The 20491-nt window shown below is 44.0% G+C and overlaps 1 protein-coding gene across 1 annotated transcript in view; it reads right to left on the bottom strand.

Moving 5' to 3' along the window:
* Positions 1-20491, bottom strand: part of EIF4E3 (eukaryotic translation initiation factor 4E family member 3) — a 44984-nt gene continuing 24493 nt past the window's right edge. Inside the window, exons 4-7 of the mRNA XM_056863364.1 lie at positions 8991-9051; positions 5113-5179; positions 480-635; positions 1-116 (exon numbers count right to left, since the gene is read on the bottom strand). Coding sequence (XP_056719342.1) covers positions 70-116; positions 480-635; positions 5113-5179; positions 8991-9051 — 331 coding nt within the window. The 3' untranslated portion in view covers positions 1-69. The remainder of the gene's footprint in view (positions 117-479; positions 636-5112; positions 5180-8990; positions 9052-20491) is intronic.

Genomic DNA, 20491 nt, shown 5'->3' on the forward strand with positions numbered 1-20491 from the left:
TGTACTGTCCATCTTCTTGCTGTGATGATCTCCAAAAAAAATAATTATTTCAACATGAGTTCAGTACTGTTAATGTCTTCCACGTCCACCTTCAAAAGCGTGATGCTCTTTGTGAGCTGAAAAGACAAAAGCAATGTCAGTATTAAACCACGTTTGCCCATGCAATTCAAAGAAAATTGACACATTATTTCATAAGATGATGGAATGCCCCCTCTTTAAATACCACCGAGATAAATGGATTCCCCCAGATTGGCAAGCATTCCTGCCCCCATAACAAAATAGTCCCCTTTTTGCTGATGGATAGAGATAAAAATATAACATTGGCCATGGCCAAATATCTCTACATCATATTTTCCTCTAAGAAATAACTGCTCAGGACCTATCGGCCACACACAGGAGCAAAGAAGGAAAGAGAGAAGCTACGTGTGAAACCATATGGACAGCAAACGCCACTTGTGCTGCACGCCAGTACTACTTACGTTTATAAAAAACAGCCTTAAAAGATGTGTGTGGCAGAAGTTCATAGATCTTTTCTAAAACTTTTGCTTCGCTTGCTAATGACGCATTTACATTCCACACTTGAACGACATCTTCCCGGTCACGAACGCTGACACTGACCCCTATTACTTCATCACCTGTCAAGAAAAAAGAGAGCGTCATTATTTTTAAAAAGGTATCCTTAAGTCAGAATCAAGATTGGATGGTTTTACCCACAAATCAAAGGAGAAACAAGAATACCAAGCCAGAACTAATGGTTTTGTTGAAAGAAAGCTAACTTGTGCACATTTTAGACGCTGCTGTAAAAATTCTACCATGAAGTCATCAACAGTCAGCTTTATTTCTGGCAGCATTATTTTTGACAGTAGTGTCAACAGTTTATATGGAGATCTTTGAAATATATTTTCCAATATAATAGTGTTCTTTTATGTTTGTTTGTTCTAAGATAACATGGTGTTTGTCTGAAATGTGGAGATTCGGGAGAAGACTGAGCTCTTTGGTTTCACAGGACTTTCCTAATTAGCACAAAAAAAAAATAACAGTAGCATAGGTCAAAAAGGGCAAGAGTCCAGTAGCACCTTAAAGACTAACAAAAATATTTTCTGGTAGGGTATGAGCTTTCGTGAACCACAGCTCACTTCTTCAGTAGCATAGGTGTGATTTTTGCTACATATGCCAGAAGTAATTTTGTTTGCCACTATGAAGGCTGTGTAAGTACATACAGGTGTTAAGTACAAAGGGCACTGATTTCTGTTTGATATAAAATCTTATAAAGGAGCAGGGAGCTCTCTACAAGTGTCCCAACCAAAATATATGCAGGAATGTGGCAAAGAGAAACAGATGTGATATGTAAAGTGTCATTGAACAGCCATGCACTCAAGACAGAGTGCAAGAGCTTATACCATTCCACAAGGACGGGTTATATGAGGATGCTGACCGGTCCTTCTCGGAGCTTGAGAGACCAACACAAAGTAGGGTTCTCTCTGAACTCTCTCAGCCCCCACGTACCTCCCAGGGTGTCGATTGTGGGGAGGGGAAGGGAAGGTGATTGTAAGTCGGTTTGATTCTCCCTTAAGTGGTAGAGAAAGTCGGCATATAGAAACCAACTCTTCTTCTTCTAGGTGAAAGTAAAGTATGACAAACAGATTTCGCAGAAGATCAGGAGTCACTGGGAGACACAGACTCAAAAGAGGCTCAGACTCAAAAGAAGCGTCCTGAGAGCAATGAAGTGCTGAGACCACCAGAACGATGCACAGTCGCTCTATCTTGGGAAGGAAGAAAAACAAATCTGGGCATTCCCTGACAGGTGAAATATACACCAAAAACCAAATTCTGTAATGGTGTCACATACAGATATGTAAAAACGACAGAAATTGCAGCTGTGGAAGCCAAAAAAGTTAACATCTTCGTAAAATAAGGACTGACTAAAGACCGAGAAAGGTAAACTCAATAAGTAGGATAAAAAAGGGGTGCCCTGGAAAGGACAATGTGTTTTGTAAAACAGCCAAGGCCCAATCCCAAACAAAGAGGAGTGCTGGAATCCTGCCATTGGCTGCTTCCACCCCCAATGGCAGGTGGCCTTCCCTCAGAGGAGCGGTTCAATCCCACAAGGTGACACAGGTATGAAAAGAATTGGAGGAAACCTGTAAGTGGTGGTTAAGGCAGCACTTTCTCTTGTTGAGTAAAACAAAGTTGCACTTACCTGTAACTGCTGTTCATCGAGTGTATTCAGGGCACTGAAGACACAATGATGAAATCACCACAGAGGACAGATGAAAGGATTTAAAGGATTTTGACAAGTCTAATTACCAGAGACTTTTTCAGTAGGAAATGCGAAGGATGGAGCCCGGCATCTTGCACATGGGAAAAAAATGTGTGTACAACCCTGAGACACCATATTATTTGAAGGAGGGGAAGAAGAGGTGACTCTTAAGAAGCTCACAGCAAGCCTATTACTCCCCATAGAGTACTGTCCAACTAGGCAGTAACATTTATCGCCTCTCTGTGGAGCCGCTGTAACAACCAGTTCTTTTCCTTCCTCTTTCCAACACTAATTCCTAGGGCAGTTTCAAAAGACTGACCCAGATTAAAGGAACAGATGTGGCATGTACACCACCACAGCATAGGCTGTGGGACACAAAAGCCCAAAGTTTGTAATTTCTATTATTGGAATTTACTGGCCTATGTTTTTATCTTAATGACTGCATATTTTATGTACCTTCAGTAACAATTGTAATATTACTTATGCCATTAAAGGTTTTTCAAGTTCAAGGCTGTGGGACACGGTATGTCAAGCTTCCTTCAAAGGGGATAGTAAACGGGCCATATCAACATGCTGATTCACAACTTGAAGGGGATGTGTGGCAGATAAATTCCGCCACCTTCCCAGGCTAACAGTTTACGGCACTCACACTCCGCAGTGGCTGAATTAGTGATAAAGTGCTATTAACCTTCGGGCCATCAACAGCAAGAGACATGACCACTGGGATCCAGCATATATATGCTAAAGTACTGGGTTATTTTAGCAGGGGTGGATTTTAATATTACATTGGCAATTGCCAAATTTATTTCCCAGACAATTAAGATTAAAAAATATTAATTTCTTTATGGGCTAGTTAGATAGTTACTTTTTCTTTTTTCCTGTTTTGATCTCAGTGTGACATCGTTCAGGGCCAGATTGGCCATGTGAACAATATCATTAAAGTATTTGCTAAAGGACTGTAGTAGAGGATGTAACATCAGCTAGAGTTTGCATGTCAAAGACTTTGTCCCATGGGGCACCTGTTTTGAGTTAGTAACATAAGATGTCCTTTAAAAAAATGGGAAAGGAGTTTATCTGTACCCTGTCTTATTCCCCAATAGGGACTCAAAGTGGCTTATAATATTTTACACTTTTCCAGTCCAATGTCACCAGAACCCTGTGAGGCAGGTCAGACTGAAAAAAATGCAATGGGCCCAAGGTCACAAGCAAGTTTCCAGCAGAATGGCATCTGAACCTGGATCTCCCAGATCCTAGCCCAATACTCTAACCACTACTACCACACTGGTTTTCACTACAAATGGGTGTCACATAAGAGTGACTCCAGAGACAGTTTGAACCCAGTTGATATAAGAGCTCTCTCCCAGGAGCAGCAGTGAGATTGGGAGCCCTGGGGAAATTCAGTGCCATTCCCTAGTAGGAAGAAGGGAATGTGGGCATATATGAAACCGACAGGGGGGAATTGCCTACAAAAGGATTGGGCTTAGAGGTGCAGGTTTATCACTGATATTGAAAACAGTAGCAGCAGAGAAGCACCAAGCCATCATGGAACAGAGAGGAGAGGCGAACAGCTCAGGCTGGCCTCCAAAAGGCATACTTGCCTCCAAAAGGCCCTACTCTGCTGGCTTCAGTCAGCCATTTTAAAATAAAAGCTGGTTGGATCCTATCTCCCACAAACAAAAGGAGTTTGTAGATCTTTCTTACCATTCTGTTCATCCAGCAACCACCTGAGCCTTGCAAAAAAAAACAACCTTCTGCTGGTGGCCAGGGGGCCCCCCTGAACAAAAAGCAATGCAACATGGGGGCCTGCTAGGGTTGCCAGCTCCGGGTTGGGAAATACCTGGAGATTTTGGGGTGGAGCCTGAGGAGGGAGGGGTTTGGGGAGGGGAAGGACTTCAATGGGGTATAATCCCATAGAGTCCACCTTCCAAAGCAGCCATTTTCTCCAGGTGAACTGATCTCTGTTGCCTGGAGATCAGCTGTAATAGCGGGTTGACAACCCTAGGGCCTGCCGGCCTCAGAACCAAGATTTCTCTGCTTGCACATGAGTGAGAAGGCAATTCTTCCCCCTTCCTGCATCCCCCCACCCAGTACCCTGTGGCATTTTGTTCAGGAGGGTCAGGTGAGGGTTGGGAGGGAGGGAGGGACAAAGGGCTGCAGAGGAAGGCAGAGAAATTCTACTTCTGTGACTAAGCTCAGCATTTGATATAGGAGTGGCTGTACTGAAGAAATGCAGCCTGCTCTTAGGTGTTTACGTAGCAGTGAGTGTTGTTGAGTTCAACAGAGCTCAGTCCTAAGCGAGTGTGCAGTCCACCACAGCCTAGCTAGCACGGCCCACTTATTTTTATCGGCTCTATGAGCCTGTTTTGGAAGAAAACATTTTGCATGAAAATAGCTTTTAAGATCCAAAGCATCATCTGCACCCGAATATATGAAATGGCACAAAACAAACTATGGTTAGATCTGATAAGCAGCTAGCTAGCTAAAACATTTGAACACACATGAACACATGAAACTGCCTTATACTGAATCAGACCCTTGGTCCATCAAAGTCAGTATTGTCTACTCAGACCAGGGTCTCAGGCAGAGGTCCTTCACATCACCTACTTGCCTAGTCCCTTTAAATCCTTCTTTGGCAAAGATCAATCAATTATGTTTCTCGAGTCACATAAGTGGACAAAATTTGAACGAATGGAATAAGGGTGACGAGACATTTCACTTGGGCATATTTTGAGTATTTTGATTTGCATCTGATGATGGCGTTTGGCAAAACTTTCCTGTCCTAATGTTGAGCTGAACAAGAAGAACTCAAAATAAAAACTGGGGGGGGGGGGCGCGAAAGGGCAATTTCTTACCTCCTGCACAGCGGTCTGCAAACTGTTCCCCAATAGTTGCTAACAATAACTCTTTCCAAACTGCAGACTAACAAAACAAAACACATTTAGATTTTGTTACATTCAAGATTAGGTATGACTGAAACGGTTGCTCATGTTTTATTTTATTGTAGTTTCTACACAGAATCTCGTAACGAACTTTTAAGCCCCCTGTTGGTTAATAGCCAGAATGTTCAATAAATAGGAAACGTTAAAAGAATCTGAGACAATCATTCTCCCCAAATATTGGAGACGGTGGCACAGTTTTTGAAGTTTGTTTTAAAAGCCTGCCAAACAGTTAATTAGATGGCAATATCAACAAACAGCGCTATTTGATGTAACTGTCTTTTAACCATTCTATAAAGGGCACTTTTTAATATTTCCATTCCTTTTGTATCTTTCTGTATTGTGTTTTTATGCCAATAAAGGAATGATGATTGATTGATTGATTGATTGATTGGATTAGGTATGCAGTCTGCACAGTAATACACTGACTGTGTTCACAAACACTGTGCTATTGTAGTGTGTCTTATTATAAACTTCACGTTAATTGCAATACAAACATCAACCCAACTATACATTTTGAATATGAATATGTCCAACGTTTGTTAAAAGAATGCTATAAGAAAATGGCAAAAGGCAATCTTCTCTGCGTCTGTCAACCTTTTCCTCCACAATTCTCTAGTGAGCTCCTTTCTGTTTTATTTCTGTAGACAATTATGAGTCAATTTTTTTTAAAAAGAATAAACTCACTGTATTGAAAACAAAATGGATTTAGGGAGCAACTCTTAAACCCTGTCTCTGAGCTGTTTAGGAAACCAACCAATCCCTACAGTGAAGATACATCGGTGCTGTACTGGTGCAAGACCCAGAAATGGCACAGAATTTGGCAGCCTCAGACAAGCCTTAGTCCAGGGGTCCCCAACCTTTTTGAGCCTGTGGGCACATCCGGAATTCTAACACAGCATGGTGGGCACAGCGACAAAACATCTGCCATAAAGTGGCTGCCACAGGAGGCGGAGCCAGCCACAAAATGATTGCCACAGCTTAACTTCAGCAACAAAGTGCAGATCCACATGCTGTGGTGGCAGCTGCTGCCAAAGCAATGTTAAAAAAAAAATCTGTACAGCCAATCAAATCTCTAATAGTCAACCAGAAGCCTTGCTGGGCAAAAGCCCTATTTGGTCCTGCCCACTTCTTAAAAACAGTTGGCAGGCACCAGAAAAGCACCATGTTGAGGATCCCTGCCTTAGTCAGTATCCTAAACTTTTCCAACCTCCTTCCTATACTCAGTGCAGCTGGACTTCCAGACTTCATCAAGAATGAAAATACAATTGTCCTCAAGCCTCTTGCCACAAGCCACAGTGGCTGCAGCATCAGACTAGGATCTGGGAGACCCAGGCTCAAATTCCCCCTCTGCCATGGAAGCTCACTGGGTGACCTTGGGCCAGTCACACACTCTCAGCCTAGCCTACCTCACAGGGTTGTTGCTGCTGTGAGGGTAATGTGGAGGAGGGAAGGACAATGTTATGAGCTGCTTTGGTTCCCCCTCTGGGGAGAAAAGCCAGGTATAAATACATAAATAAACAAATTGAAGTAAACAAAGCCTACAGCCAATCACAGCTTTCCCAAGCACTATGTAAACCCTACCCAGGACACCTGTATCTCAAGGCATGTGGCTACATGTCTTTTGCTCCATGTCACACACACCTGGAACATATATGTGGGAGAATGGAGCCCTGGAGAAAGGGATCTTTGAGGCAGAGCTCCAAGGAAGAGAAGAAACACTGCTGTTGCATATTTCTAACACTGCTCTCCAAAAAACCTATACAGTACTCCATCCCAGGACACAAATATAACTGGGATGAGGAGGGATGGAGCATAAAGGCTGCTGGAATGGACAGGAACAGGTGGCAGTAATGAGCCCTCTGTGTGCAGCATAAGGATGGAGCTTCAGGATTTCTGACTGAAGACAATCAGAAGCGGTGGCTCACCCCAAGTGCCTATGGTGCTAAACCTCAGCTGCGCCTGGTACTCTTTGCAAGACTGTCTCGTAGCTAGCCCCATGCAGGGTTTAAATCAAGGACCATTGGTATGACACACCTCTGCATTTCTATGGTGCTATGCTTTTTTCTACAGTCCTCCCTACCCTGATTGGAAAGAAAAATACTACTGTCATTTGGTTTAGTATAGAGGTGTGTGTGTGTGTGTGTGTGTAAAGTGCCGTCAAGTCGCAGCCAACTTATGGCGACCCCTTATGGGGTTTTCATGGCAAGAGACTAACAGAGGTGGTTTGCCAGTGCCTTCCTCTGCACAGCAACCCTGGTATTCCTTGGTGGTCTCCCATCCAAATACTAACCAGGGCTGACCCTGCTTAGCTTCTGAGATCTGACGAGATCAGGCTAGCCTGGGCCATCCAGCTCAGGGCTAGTATAGAGGTGCTAGGTTAAAATTAGTCCTTCGTGACAAATTTCTTGCCTGAAAAGTGCTCCATAACTCAAAAAGTTTGGGAACCACTGATCTAAATGGTACGGGCCCATCCTATGTAAGTGATTGCCATACCACAAGTTCTAGTATGACCATAAAGAGCAGCCGCATCCTATTACCAGTTATGCACCAAGTCTGTACTGCAGCGCCATGCAGAAGGGCTATTTTGAGGGTTACTCAGCAGCTCTGTAACTCCCTTCCCCTAGGGCAGGGGTGTCGAACTCATTTGTTACGAGGGCCGGGTATGACATAAATGTCACTTGGTCAGCTGGGCCAAGCCTCACCAGCCCAGAACGCGAACAGGGAGGGGATGTCTGCCTCGGATGGCGAGGCCAGATCGAGAGGGGGCTGGTGGCTGCCTCACATGCTGGATAAGAGTTCTCAAGGGGCCGGATCTGGCCTGCGGGCCGTATGTTTGACACCCCTGCCATAGAGATTCACCAGGAATAGGATTAAGATGAGGATTTGATCATGGATAATTTGGACTTTAGAATTACTATTTCCCTGTGCAAGCCCTTTAAATAGGGAAGATTTCAATGCAAATCAATTAGACTAGTCAGGTCTTCAAAGTAGCTATGATTAACTTTGTGCCAGTTCTCTTCTGTAGTGATTGTAAAAACCAGCAAAAATGAGAAAACAGCACCCCCTCACAAGTCCCAAACAAACCCCAAAGCAATAATTATTTTTTTAAAAATTAGGGGCTCTTAAAGCATGAAATGACAACACGGATGGAAAGTGATGCTGTTTTAAAACAACACACTGCTGAAGGACATTCAAGGCAAGAGACTGAATGTTCTGTGCTACCCGTGACCCAGTAAGTTTTCTGGCTTTCTCAAACAAAGGTTTGGATTCAAAGAAGCACAAGGAGAATGGATCTCCCCCTCCCCGCACTTTCTGATTTTGCAGCTCTCATACCACCCCCAAAGCTGCTCCTGAGGATCAGAGGACTTTCAGAAATGGGATAGGATGGGGGAGGGGGTCTTACTGCTGCTGTGGAAGTGCCTTTTGCTTACGCAAGAACTACTTTGGATCCAACCAGACTTCTGAACGAGTATATAGACCAAGGGTGTTAAACTCATTTGTTATGAGGGCTGGATATGACATAAATGTCACCTGGTCGGGCAGGGCCATGCCTCACCAGCCCAGATCAAGAGTGGGGGGTGGGTGACTGCTTCAACTGGCTTGCGGGCCAGATAAGAGCTCTCAAGGGGCCAGATCCTGCCTGCGAGCCTTACGTTTGACACCCCTGATATAGGCAGCTATATAAGGTTGCACGGCTAAAACTGTGAGCACAAGTAAAGAAATCAACACACGCCCCCTCCATCCAACAGAATCTGATGAGGAATGGCCGGACAATGTGAGGCACACCATACCGTACTGTCTTTGGGGACCTTCATTTTCCACACGCCTCCTTTGGCATTGCTTTCCTCTTCCCTGATTTGTGCAGGGGGAAAAGAAATCATCATTACTCAGGTGTTTATATTGGTAATATATACATCATTGAAAGGCTTCATGTGTTCAGTAATTTTGTGCAAGTGGAGAAATTGGTACTATGAACAGAATTCAGCATCCTAAAACTTCAGGCTTGGGTCCTGATATAGCCAGCATGGTGTAGTGGTTAAGAACGGTGGTTTGGAGCGGTGGACTCTAATCTGGAGAATTGGGTTTGATTCCTCACTCCTCATGAGCGCCGGAGGCTAATCTGGTGAACCGGGTTAGTTTCCCCACTCGTACACATAAGGCCAGCTGGGTGACCTTGGGCTAGTCACAGCTCTCTCAACCCCACCTAGCTCACAGGGTGTCTGTTGTGGGGAGGGGAAGGTGTTTGTAAGCTGGTTTGATTCTCCCTTAAGTGGTAGAGAAAGTCGGCATATAACAACCAACTCTTCTTCTATGACATCATTCCCCTAACGCTTCTTTTGGCTGCTGCAAAAGGTTTCCTCCACTGTAGCACTTACTTCCTCTGCTGCTAGGATTTCCACATGCACTAGATCCGTGTTGGCGAACCTATGGCACGCGTGCCGAACTTGGCATGCTGAGCCCTCTCTGTGGGCATGCGCGGATAAGTTGAGCAGCTGTCGCGCCTGCCTTCCCTGGACTCTGCCTGCAGGCAGCGTGGAGCAGTTCAAAGACCCCCCCCCCCGGACTCCCGCTGCCCAGCTTAGGGGCTTTGAACAAACATTAATTGTTCAAAAGCATGCCAAATGCAAACTTTTACCTTTCAATAAAAAGTTGTTTGTATCATTGAAACCTCTGTTATTGTGTTTTTCTTTTAAGGCAAAAGATGTTAATAATGTATGTGTTGTTTTTTCTAAACTAAAACCTCAGTATTCAGGTTAAAATGCCGTGTTGGCACTTTGTGATAAATAAGTGGGTTTTGGGTTGTAGTTTGGGCACTCGGTCTCTAAAAGGTTCGCCATCACTGCACCAGATCAATACTTTTCAAGGAGCTTTTTGCACACAGAAGCGCTAGCCGGACAGCCAGTCCCTCCCCTCCCCTAACCCCGCCCTCCTCAGGCTCCACCCCCAAAATCTCCAGGTATTTCCCAACCTGGAGCTGGCAATTGGACTCTGTGGCATTGAAGTCCCTCCCCTCCCCAAACACCGCCCTCCTCAGGCTCCACCCCCAAAATCTCCAGGTATTTCCCAACCTGGAGCTGGCAATTGGACTCTGTGGCATTGAAGTCCCTCCCCTCCCCAAACACCGCCCTCCTCAGGCTCCACCCCCAAAATCTCCAGGTATTTCCCAACCCTAGTCTCAGAAGCCAGCAGCAGGCTGAGTAGGATTTCCAGTGTTAAAGGAATGGGTGCCTCAGTGCCCTGTATAAATGCACTTTGATGGCACAATATAAAGAATAACTAAATATTCTTCAGCATGATGGAAATGCAAACCTACTAGCAGTCAAGAGCAGGTTCAGAAAAAAATGTCCAACCAGGGCCATCCTCAGTGTCAGGAGTTGGCTCCCTTTCCCTCTGGGGACCAGATCGTATTACTACAGCGGCTGCCAACTGCTACGACATGCTACAGGAGACTGAACAAAATGCCATAACATTGGGGGGCCCATTTCAGAATTCGGCGTAAAGAAATTTCCCACATTCATCATTACACTTTCCAAAATATTTCTATACATTTTTATAGCTTGGATTCCCCACCCCCCTCTGTACAGGAAATAAAGGAAAGGAGGGAAAGTACAGAAACACAGACTCATGCAGGAGGGCAACAAATCTGTATGGTTATAATTGGGGGACCTGAATTAAATATTATGGCTTCTAAAACAGTACTTGAAGTAAAATCCTCTTACTTTTATTGAGATGCAAATACAAAGAAAGAAGTTTCAAGGCCCCATGCTTTATGGAACAAACCTGGAGGTATAATTTCTGCTAATAGCTTAGGAAACAGGGAAAGTGTAGGTGAGTTCACTATTTGTTGGGGTGTGCATCTGACCTGAGAAGAGCTACTGAACACTGTCTGTGGATCATTTCTCTCTGGCTCCACACCCTGGCAGAGATATTCTAATTTTACAACCCTTTATTCTTACTCCCTGACAAAAAATTAACAAAGAATTGAAAGTTCAAAAGAAGTAAATGGACTACATTGTACATAACATGCAAATTAAATAAAGGTTTTCAGATACATTAATTGCACAATTTATTTCTAAAGCAGAACTCTAGAAGGGGAGGGGAGACTAAAATAGATTTCCAGACCCACTCGCTAGATGTAGCATGGTCAGAACGTAAATATTTTTTATCAGTCTCAAAAAATGGTCTTTTCTTAAGAAAAAATATAATCATGCCTAACATAATATCCGGTGTAGACATGCAGCTGCACACTAATGTGGAATCATAAGTAGTTCTTGTATGAAATTTTTTATTTTATTCTGAAAATTTCTTTTCTCTAGACATTTGAATCTCTGGATCTCAGATGTGAGCAAAATACACTTGTTCAATTATATTCTCCAGCTGGAAGAATTAATTATATTTCTACAAAATCAATACAATGATTTACATAATCCCGCATCAGAATATAATAATTATTTTATAGTATATAAATGCTATTGCCACAACTAACTTAGTAAAAACTTTCCTTGAAACTTTTGCTTTAACATTTACTGAAACAAAAGTTTAGAAATAGCCCCCCACCCCCAAACCACAGATTCTGCAGTACTTCCAACTACAAATTTGAACCAAAAGGACTGGGAGTTTTCTCTCCAATTGCAACAGAAACAAGAACTTATTTTAAAAACTGAAAATCTATAGAATGGGATTGAGGGCTCCTCATTCCGACTGCAGCTTCCACATTTCATTCCACTGCAAACCTGCAATATGACCCAGCCTTAAGGAGTGACTTTTGAGACAGAACAGGGAAAGAACCAAAGCCCCATTCTGTGAGTGGAGCTTTGCTCCAGTTCTTTGGAGCTGAGCCATAATTTAGTTTCATAAGAGTGCAATTAGCAAATTCCTCAACTTACGTGGTCTGGGACCATCGTACCTATGGGACCGCCTCTCCTGGCACGGCCCCCCAAAGACCTCTACACTCTACTTGTAGTAATCTGCTGGTAGTCCCTGGCCCGAAGAGTGTGCAGCTGTCCTCAATAAGGGACAGGGCTTTTTCGTCCCCAGCCTGGTGGAATAGTCTTCCTGGTGGCATCAGCACCCTTTGGGATCTTAAGGAGTTCTGCAGGGTCTGTAAAACAGAACTATTCTGCCAGGCCTATAATTGAGGGCAGTCGTGAGTTTATCCATCGTTGCTGGCCTCCCCATCCTTCCCCCCCCCTGGCATCTGTGGGGGTTGACCTGCTGACATTCAGTTACATGGTGGCATCTGGGATTTTTAAGGCCACCCTGTTTATGGTTTATTATAAGATGTTTTATCAATGTCTATTGCTGTTTATCGACGTTCTATGGTTTTACGTATTTTAGAGGTTGTTATGTATTTTAGAGATTGTTACCCGCCTTAAGCCTGGCTGGAATGAGGGCGGGCTATAAATTTGAAAAATAAACAAATATCAAACTATAATCTGAATATTAGCCACACTGGATGAGTAAGAAGAGAAAGGAAGGAGTGCTTGTATGAGAGACTGGGAGCCCATTCCTGAGTGGGGTGGTGGTGGTTCCGTGGTGGCCGGAGGTGAGACAGCTGCGTGTGCCACCTCCAGTGGCTTGCTGCCAGCGCAATAAAAAAATAAAAGAAATTAAAATTATTTTAGTTTTAAAACCCCATGGAACTTCCCATACAGTTCCATGGGGCTGCGCCACAATTTTGCAGGCGTATCTTGATGCCTGCAAAATGGTGCTTTTTGAGCACGAAAGGCAGCTCCACCCCGTCGGATGCCAGTGCTGGAAGATATGCCAGGAAAACGCCAGTGTCCAGGGGCACCGGCGTAAGTCACTTCACGCCGGTGCCCATGCCAGTTTCCATGGCGCAAGTGGCACGGACACCGGCGTGGGGGGTCACTCTGGCTCCTGTGACGATCTGGCCCTCCTTCAGAAATGGGTGGCCTGGCTACTATTAAAATAATTACTACAAACCTGTGATCTCTATGCTACCCATTTTCTGAATCAAAAGATGAGTGTGGAGCATCTTATCTTAAGGAGTCTTCAAAAGTAACCTGCATCATTTTGAGGAAGAGTCTACAAAACATGGCTTCTTGGAAATACGATTGTCAAATACAAGATGAACAGCTCCCTTTTCCATCTGACATTCTGAATGAACGTATCCACTTATTATAGAAACCAGATGATGGTGAACGAAAGCAGTAAGAAGAAGGAATCCACCCCTGAAAACTATTCCAAGAATTCTTAAGTGGCACAAGCCACGGGCACTTGCTCAGCCTCTCTCCTTCCCATAGAGTGGATGTGGGCTGGAAGGCTCAACTTGATCCTAGGTCTCCCTACCTTTAGCATCAGGACTTGCCCATGCCATGCTGGGGTATCATCCCACCACAGAAGCACAGGCAGGGACTGATACAAATAGGAGATGGGGTTATGCAAATCATTTACTATGTGAAGGTCTTCAAACAAAAGCAGGACAGTCATCTGTTGGCCATGATCCACCTTTGAATTTCCCTCATTGAGCAGGGGGTTGGAGTAGGATAGCTTCCAAGGTCACCTCTGACCCTAGAGATGCTCACTTTCATGGTGAGATCAGACTTAACACATTTACCAGAGAATTCTAGTGCAGCTCTCAGGCAAAGAACTTCCCGAGCCTTGGCATATATGGCCATTCCCCCCCCCCCCCCATAGACTATGGTCTATTTATTTATTTTTTTGAATTCTCATAAGCAAGAGCTCTTTCCCCTTTCTTGAACAGTAAATATAAGGATTTTTATTAATTTGTCATTTATATAGAACACTTATTATTCATTATTAATATTCTGTAATTCATGTATATAGCACATGAAGGAAGGGCGGGCGGCATGGTATAGCCCAGGGGTCGGCAAACTCATTAGTCAAAAGAGCCAAATATCAACAGTACAACGATTAAGATTTCTTTTGAGAGCCAAATTTCTTAAACTTAAACTATATAGGTAGGTACACTGTTTATTAACTTAATAAACTTTAATTAAAGTTTTAAGTCTTAATTAAACTATAGTTACACTGAATAAAACTTGACATCATACTTAATAGTAATCTTATTTATTGATAAAAATGAAATTGTAAGTCCCTGCCATTTCCCCCTCCCCATCTGGAGGCCTTGCCTGGAGGCCTGGTCTACCGCCATAAAAGCCTATTGGTAGACCTGGCCTCCGGCTGAGTCCCATTGGCAGTAGACCTGGCCTCCGGAGGCCCATAGAAGCCAATTGGTAGACCTGGCCTCTGAAGGGGGACTTTTTTCCCTCCTCGGAGTCCAGGTCTACCGCCAAGAAAGCCAGTGAATAGACATGGCCTCCAGCTGAGTCCCACTGGGAGGCCAGGTCTACCCATTGGCTTTCTTGGCAGTAGACCTGGCCTCCGGAGGCCCATAGAAGCCAATTGGTAGACCTGGCCTCTGAAGGGGGACTTTTCCCCCTTCTCGGAGTCCAGGTCTACCACCAAGAAAGCCAGTGGGTAGACATGGCCTCCCAATAGGACTCAGCCGGAAACCAGGTCTACCAAAGGAAGCCCGCCCCGCCCAACAGCTGATAGGCGGGCGGGGCAGGCCAGGAACCGCCGAGCCGCCCGCCCATCAATCGCGTGGGTAGAGGGGAGGGGAGGCTTTAGCCTCCCAACCATTGAGGGCAAGGGAAAGGGGGACCCAGCCATTCTCCACGGGGGGGGGAGACAGTGCGCCCACTCGCCTGCTCTCTCGCGCTCGCTCACTCTCTCTCTCTCAGGCGCGCCGGCTCCGAAGCCCAGCTGCCGCGCGAGAGCAGGGGCTCCGAACCAAGTTCAGAGAGCCGCACTCAACAGGCCAAAGAGCCGCATGCAGCTCGGGAGCCGCGGTTTGCCGACCCCTGGCAGAGCCCTATTTTGTCAGAACTCAGAAACTAAGCAGGGTCAGTACTTGGAAGGGAGACCACCAAGGAAGGCTCTGCAGAGGAAGCCAATGGCAAACCACCTCTGCTTCTCACGTGCCTTGAAAGCCCCTTGCTGGGGTCGCCAGAAGTGAGCCGTGTCTTGATAGCATTTCATATACACACAGAACATGTAATGTACAACACGATTTACAAAAAAAACATTGTCTTGTGTATTGCACTGGCATTATAACACTTCCCATTAGATTGTCCAATTGTATCTGGTATAAGAGTAATAGGCTTTACTTGTGACAAGCACATACTCTGAAAGATTAGGCAAATATGGGCATTTTTTTAATCATTAGAAGACCCTATTTCTTACAGACTATATACTTGAAGCCTCCTGCAGGATTTCAGCACTAAAAAAGCATACTAAGATCACACGCTGAATACTGATGTAAAAGAACTTGGTACTACCTCACCTGTGGCAAGTAATAACGCACTATTTTGCGTGGAGAGAAAAGAAGAAAAACGTCTGTTATTAACTCAGTCTAAACGTTCGATGTTGTGTCTTTTTTTTTTTTTATGGTGCCTGGATTTACTCAGAATGCATTTATTATAGAACAAAACACAGTTACAGTTGGCTTGGCAGAACTCATCTGGGGATTTTGATTGATAAAACAGATGGTTTTGCTAATTTTTACACTTGTTGAAAGGTCCAGACTGTACTCATTTAATGACATAAGCAGTTGAATTAAACAAAAAGTTAATTTTTTAGTATTGTAAACCATTAGAACACAAGTAGTCACTATCACGTCTCAAAGTAAATAAAAGATCTGTCCAAATGGAGCATGTTCCACTTGCTGTCACTGTTTTATTTTATTGTATTATTCCTGTAAATACACTGGCCAATATCCAGAGAGTTACTTTAGGTACATCCAAGATGTTGCAAGTTCCCCATATGATTTTATACTTTGCACACCAGAACCCAAAATTCTTATCACAAGCTGCTTTTCAAAAGTGCATTGCTTCACGAGGACTCACTACCCTAGGACTGCATGTCTAAAGCTTCCCATTGGGCCATTTATGCATAGCTGTTTCCTCGTGGTGACCCCGCCGACTACTTGGGGCTTTACCTTGATTATGCATGCATTTTCAAACCTCTGTTGCCTCGCTCTCCCCGCGTTTCTGTGCATTTTGCCCAGGTTTTCTGAATGCTGGCTAAACACGAATTCAGAAAACATGGGCAAAATGTGTGGCAACGTGAGTGGGCAGTGAGGCAACCTCTGACGCATAATCAAGGCAAAGCCCCGAGTAGGGTTGCCAGGTATCTCTTTGCCACCGGTGGGAGGTTTTTTGGGCAGAGCCTGAGGAGGGCAGGGTTTGGGGAGGAGAGGGACTTCAATGCTATAGAGTCCAATTGCCAAAACGGCCATTTTTTCCAGGTGATCTGTATCAGCAGGAGATCAGTTGTAATAGCAGGAGGTCTCCTGCCACTACCTGGAGGTTGGGGGAGAAACAGGCACCTCTATACCACCCCTATGTACTTGTCTTTTCAAACTCATGTGGATTTATTTAAACTTTTCCGTTTGATTAAATTGAAAGATCATTTCAAGACAACTTCTTCTCCCTCTAAACCTTTCCGTCCAAAATCTAGATTTAACCCGCCTAGTTCAAATCCTATGATAGCAGCATTTCAAAATGTGGTCAACAGAGACATTTTAAAAATAGAAAATCAAAAAATTGCTAAAAAACATAATTTAAGTAAAGAGGAAAAACAAGCATTAGACAATTTGGCCTCTGACTCTCAGTTGATTATTCGTGCTGCTGATAAGGGCGGGGCAATTGTGCTTCAAAATAAAAATGATTACATTGAGGAAATTCAACGCCAATTAGACTGCCCCGAATATTACCAAAAACTATCTAGAGATCCCACCAGTAAAATAGAGGGAATTATTTCCAGCATTGTCCAAGAGGCACATTCCAATGGGGATATAAACGATTCCACAGCTGAATTCCTGGTGAATAAATATCCTATAAATACCCTACCTAAAATCCACAAACCAGGACGAGTCCCTCCAGGCAGGCCAATAGTATCAGCCTCGCAAAGTTTACTTGAACCTGTATCTAAATTCCTTGACTTTCATTAAAGACAATTTGCTGTGGATACAGAGTCCTTGCTGGACACAGGTGACTTTATTCGGTTTATTGAAAACATTGAAGTTCCCCACAATTGTCTTCTTGCCACGGTAGATGTCGTATCCTTATATACGAATGTCCCGCTTGATTACACATATTCTGTGATCCAAACCTTACTTGACTCTAGAGTAGATCCCACCCCTTCCTCTGCTTTCTTATTGAAACTGGTTGATTTGGTGTTTAAAAATAATTTTTTTCGATTCAATGAACAACTTTATCTACAAGTCAATGGAATTGCCATGGGATCTGCAGTTGCCCCGACCATTGCAAATATATTTATGGTCGATTTCGAGCATAGATATATTTACAGTGACCATCCCTTTAAACAACACATTTGGGGCTTCAGGATATATATAGATGATTTGATATTTTTATATCTCCGGAGATTAATTTTGATGAATTTATGAATTGGGTTAATTCCTGTTCTTTTATTAAATTTTCTGGTCAAATTCATGCCCACAGGATCCCGTTCCTAGACACCATGGTATACCACGACAATGAAGGCAAATTAGCCGTGACGTTGTATAAAAAGCCAACGGATCAAAATGCTCTTTTGCATTTTTCTTCCCATCATCCCAAACACCTCAGACATAATCTGCCCTATGGGCAGTTTGTTAGAATTAAAAGAAATACAACCAGTGCTAAGGATTTTCAACAGGCTGCTGCAGACTTGTCGCAGTCTCTAGCTAATAGAGGCTAGCCCTTTAAAGTCATCGCTAGAGCTCAGGATAGGATAAGGGGAGTTAATAGACAGGATCTATTATACAATAGATCCAGGAAGAGCAATAATGGACAGACTATTACATTTGCCCTACAATATACCCATCTGTCGGGACACATTGCCAGCATTATCAACAAGCATTGACACCTTTTGAAAGACATCCCCGGATGTCAGAACTCTCCCAAAATAGGCTTTCGTAAAACTGACTCTATCAAAGACAGACTAGTCCATTCAGACATATATAAGGATACTGACAGTAAATCTACATATGGACACTTTAAGTGTCACAAATGCATGGCTTGCAATTTATGCCTTGAGGTCAAGGAATTTACTAGAACTGACATGAACTTTACCTTGAAGTTGCGATCCTATACCAATTGTGACACTCATTTCTGTGTGTACTGCCTCCTTTGTCCGTGTGGAAAAATTTATATTGGCTCGTCTATTAGATCTATTAGGAGTCGTATACTTGAACATAAGTCCAGGATATGGGCTAAATTAATTTCTGCCCCAGTAGTGGAACATTTCCTTCAGCAGCGCCACAGCGAGAATGAGCTTTGCTACTTTGTGATCTGGCGTTTAAACAGGAAACGTTTTGATAGATGCAATAATGAAAAGATACTGAGACAAAAGGAGGCTTTCTTCATACATCTCCTGAACACGCTGGCTCCACACGGTTTAAATTTGGACAACGATCTGACATGCTTCCTCTAAAATACTTATGTCCCCTTTAAGATACATGCATGCCAGTGGCAAGGTCTGGCTTTCGTTTCAGATCTGACTGTAATGACGCACACCTGGGTTTACTACATAGCTGCTAGCTAGTTTCTAATTCTCTAATGCTGCATGATGTGAAGTACCTTTTGGACATCTTATAGTAACCTGATTTATACTTACCCTGTGTGGGATATGAAAATGATTATGTATGACTATACACTCTTTAGAAAACAAGGTTTCACTTTATTGTCGAAGGCTTTCATGGTCAGAGTTCATTGGTTCTTGTAGGTTATCCGGGCTGTGTAACCGTGGTCTTGGAATTTTCTTTCCTGACGTTTCGCCAGCAGCTGTGGCAGGCATCTTCAGAGTAGTAACACTGAAGGACACTGTCCTTCAGTGTTACTACTCTGAAGATGCCTGCCACAGCTGCTGGCGAAACGTCAGGAAAGAAAATTCCAAGACCACGGTTACACAGCCCGGGTAACCTACAAGAACCAAGGTTTCACTTACCTGTAACCTTTGTTCGTCGAGTTGTCTTCTGTGCAGGCACACATTGGGGACTGCGCACGCGCAGGCCAGCCATCGGAAGATTTACATAGCTTCTAATCACTAGATAGGGGGCGCCGCGTCCTCCGCGCATGCGCGCGCCTTCCCACCAAAGCGACGCAACGTCGGAGGTCGGCGCCCCCTATCCCTCAGTTCTTTAAATTTGCCAGCTGCGTGAACTCCTAAGAAGAGAATAGAAAAAAACATTAAGAAGCTCATAGCGGGGCAGGAGGGTGGGATGTGTGCCTGCACAGAAGACAACTCGAACAAAGGTTACAGGTAAGTGAAACCTTGTTTTCATCTTCGGTCTTCTGTGCAGTCCCACATTGGGAGATTAAGTAGCTACTCACTGTCATGGAGGAGGGTATGAGCAACTAGTCAAAGCAGAATGTAAGACCGCTCTCTCCACATCTGCATCTCTTCTAGATTCAACATCCACTGCGTAATGACGGATGAACGTGTCCGGTGACGACCACGTCGCAGCTCTGCAGATGTCGGACAAGGGAACACCTCCCCGAAGTGCTGTTGACGTCGAATGCACTCTGGTAGAGTGGGCATGCAGGGAACCAGGACAACGAAAACCAGCTTGTCGATAGCAAAACCTGATCGTCTGGACGATCCACCTGGAAATAGACTGAGAAGAGGCCTGTAGACCCATCTTGGGTCCAGCAAAACAGACAAATAAAGACTTACACTTTCTAACTTCTTTAGTACGTTGTAAATAATAAAGTAAAGCTCTCCTCAAATCCAATAAGTGAAGCGCCTTTTCTGCATCTGAGAGTGGATTAGGGAAAAAAACAGGTAAGGAGACAGATTGAGTCAAATGAAACTTAGGCCTGAGAACTACCTTGTTTGGGTAAAACTGTAGGAACGGAGGCACTGAACTTAAAGCTGCCAGCTCCCCAACCCTTCTGGCTGAGTTGACTGCAACTAGGAAACATACCTTTTGAGATAAGTGAGCCATGGAAGCAGTGTGTAACGGCTCAAAAGGGGGTAACATTAACTGGGATAACACCAGAGACAAAGACCATTGAGAAACAGGTCTGACAATAGGGGGAAACAAATTAGATAATCCCTTCATAAACATCTTAGATGTGTGATGTGAAAACAGGGAAACACCATCAACCCAAATATGAAAAGCAGATACGGCTGCCAAGTGAACCTTAATAGAAGAAACACTGAGGCCACTATCCTTCAGTGATAACAAATACTCTAACACAGTGGGTAGAGGGCATGAATGAGGTGAAAAACCACGCTC

This window comes from Euleptes europaea, chromosome 1, assembly GCF_029931775.1.
Source record: "Euleptes europaea isolate rEulEur1 chromosome 1, rEulEur1.hap1, whole genome shotgun sequence".
NCBI lineage: Eukaryota > Metazoa > Chordata > Lepidosauria > Squamata > Sphaerodactylidae > Euleptes > Euleptes europaea.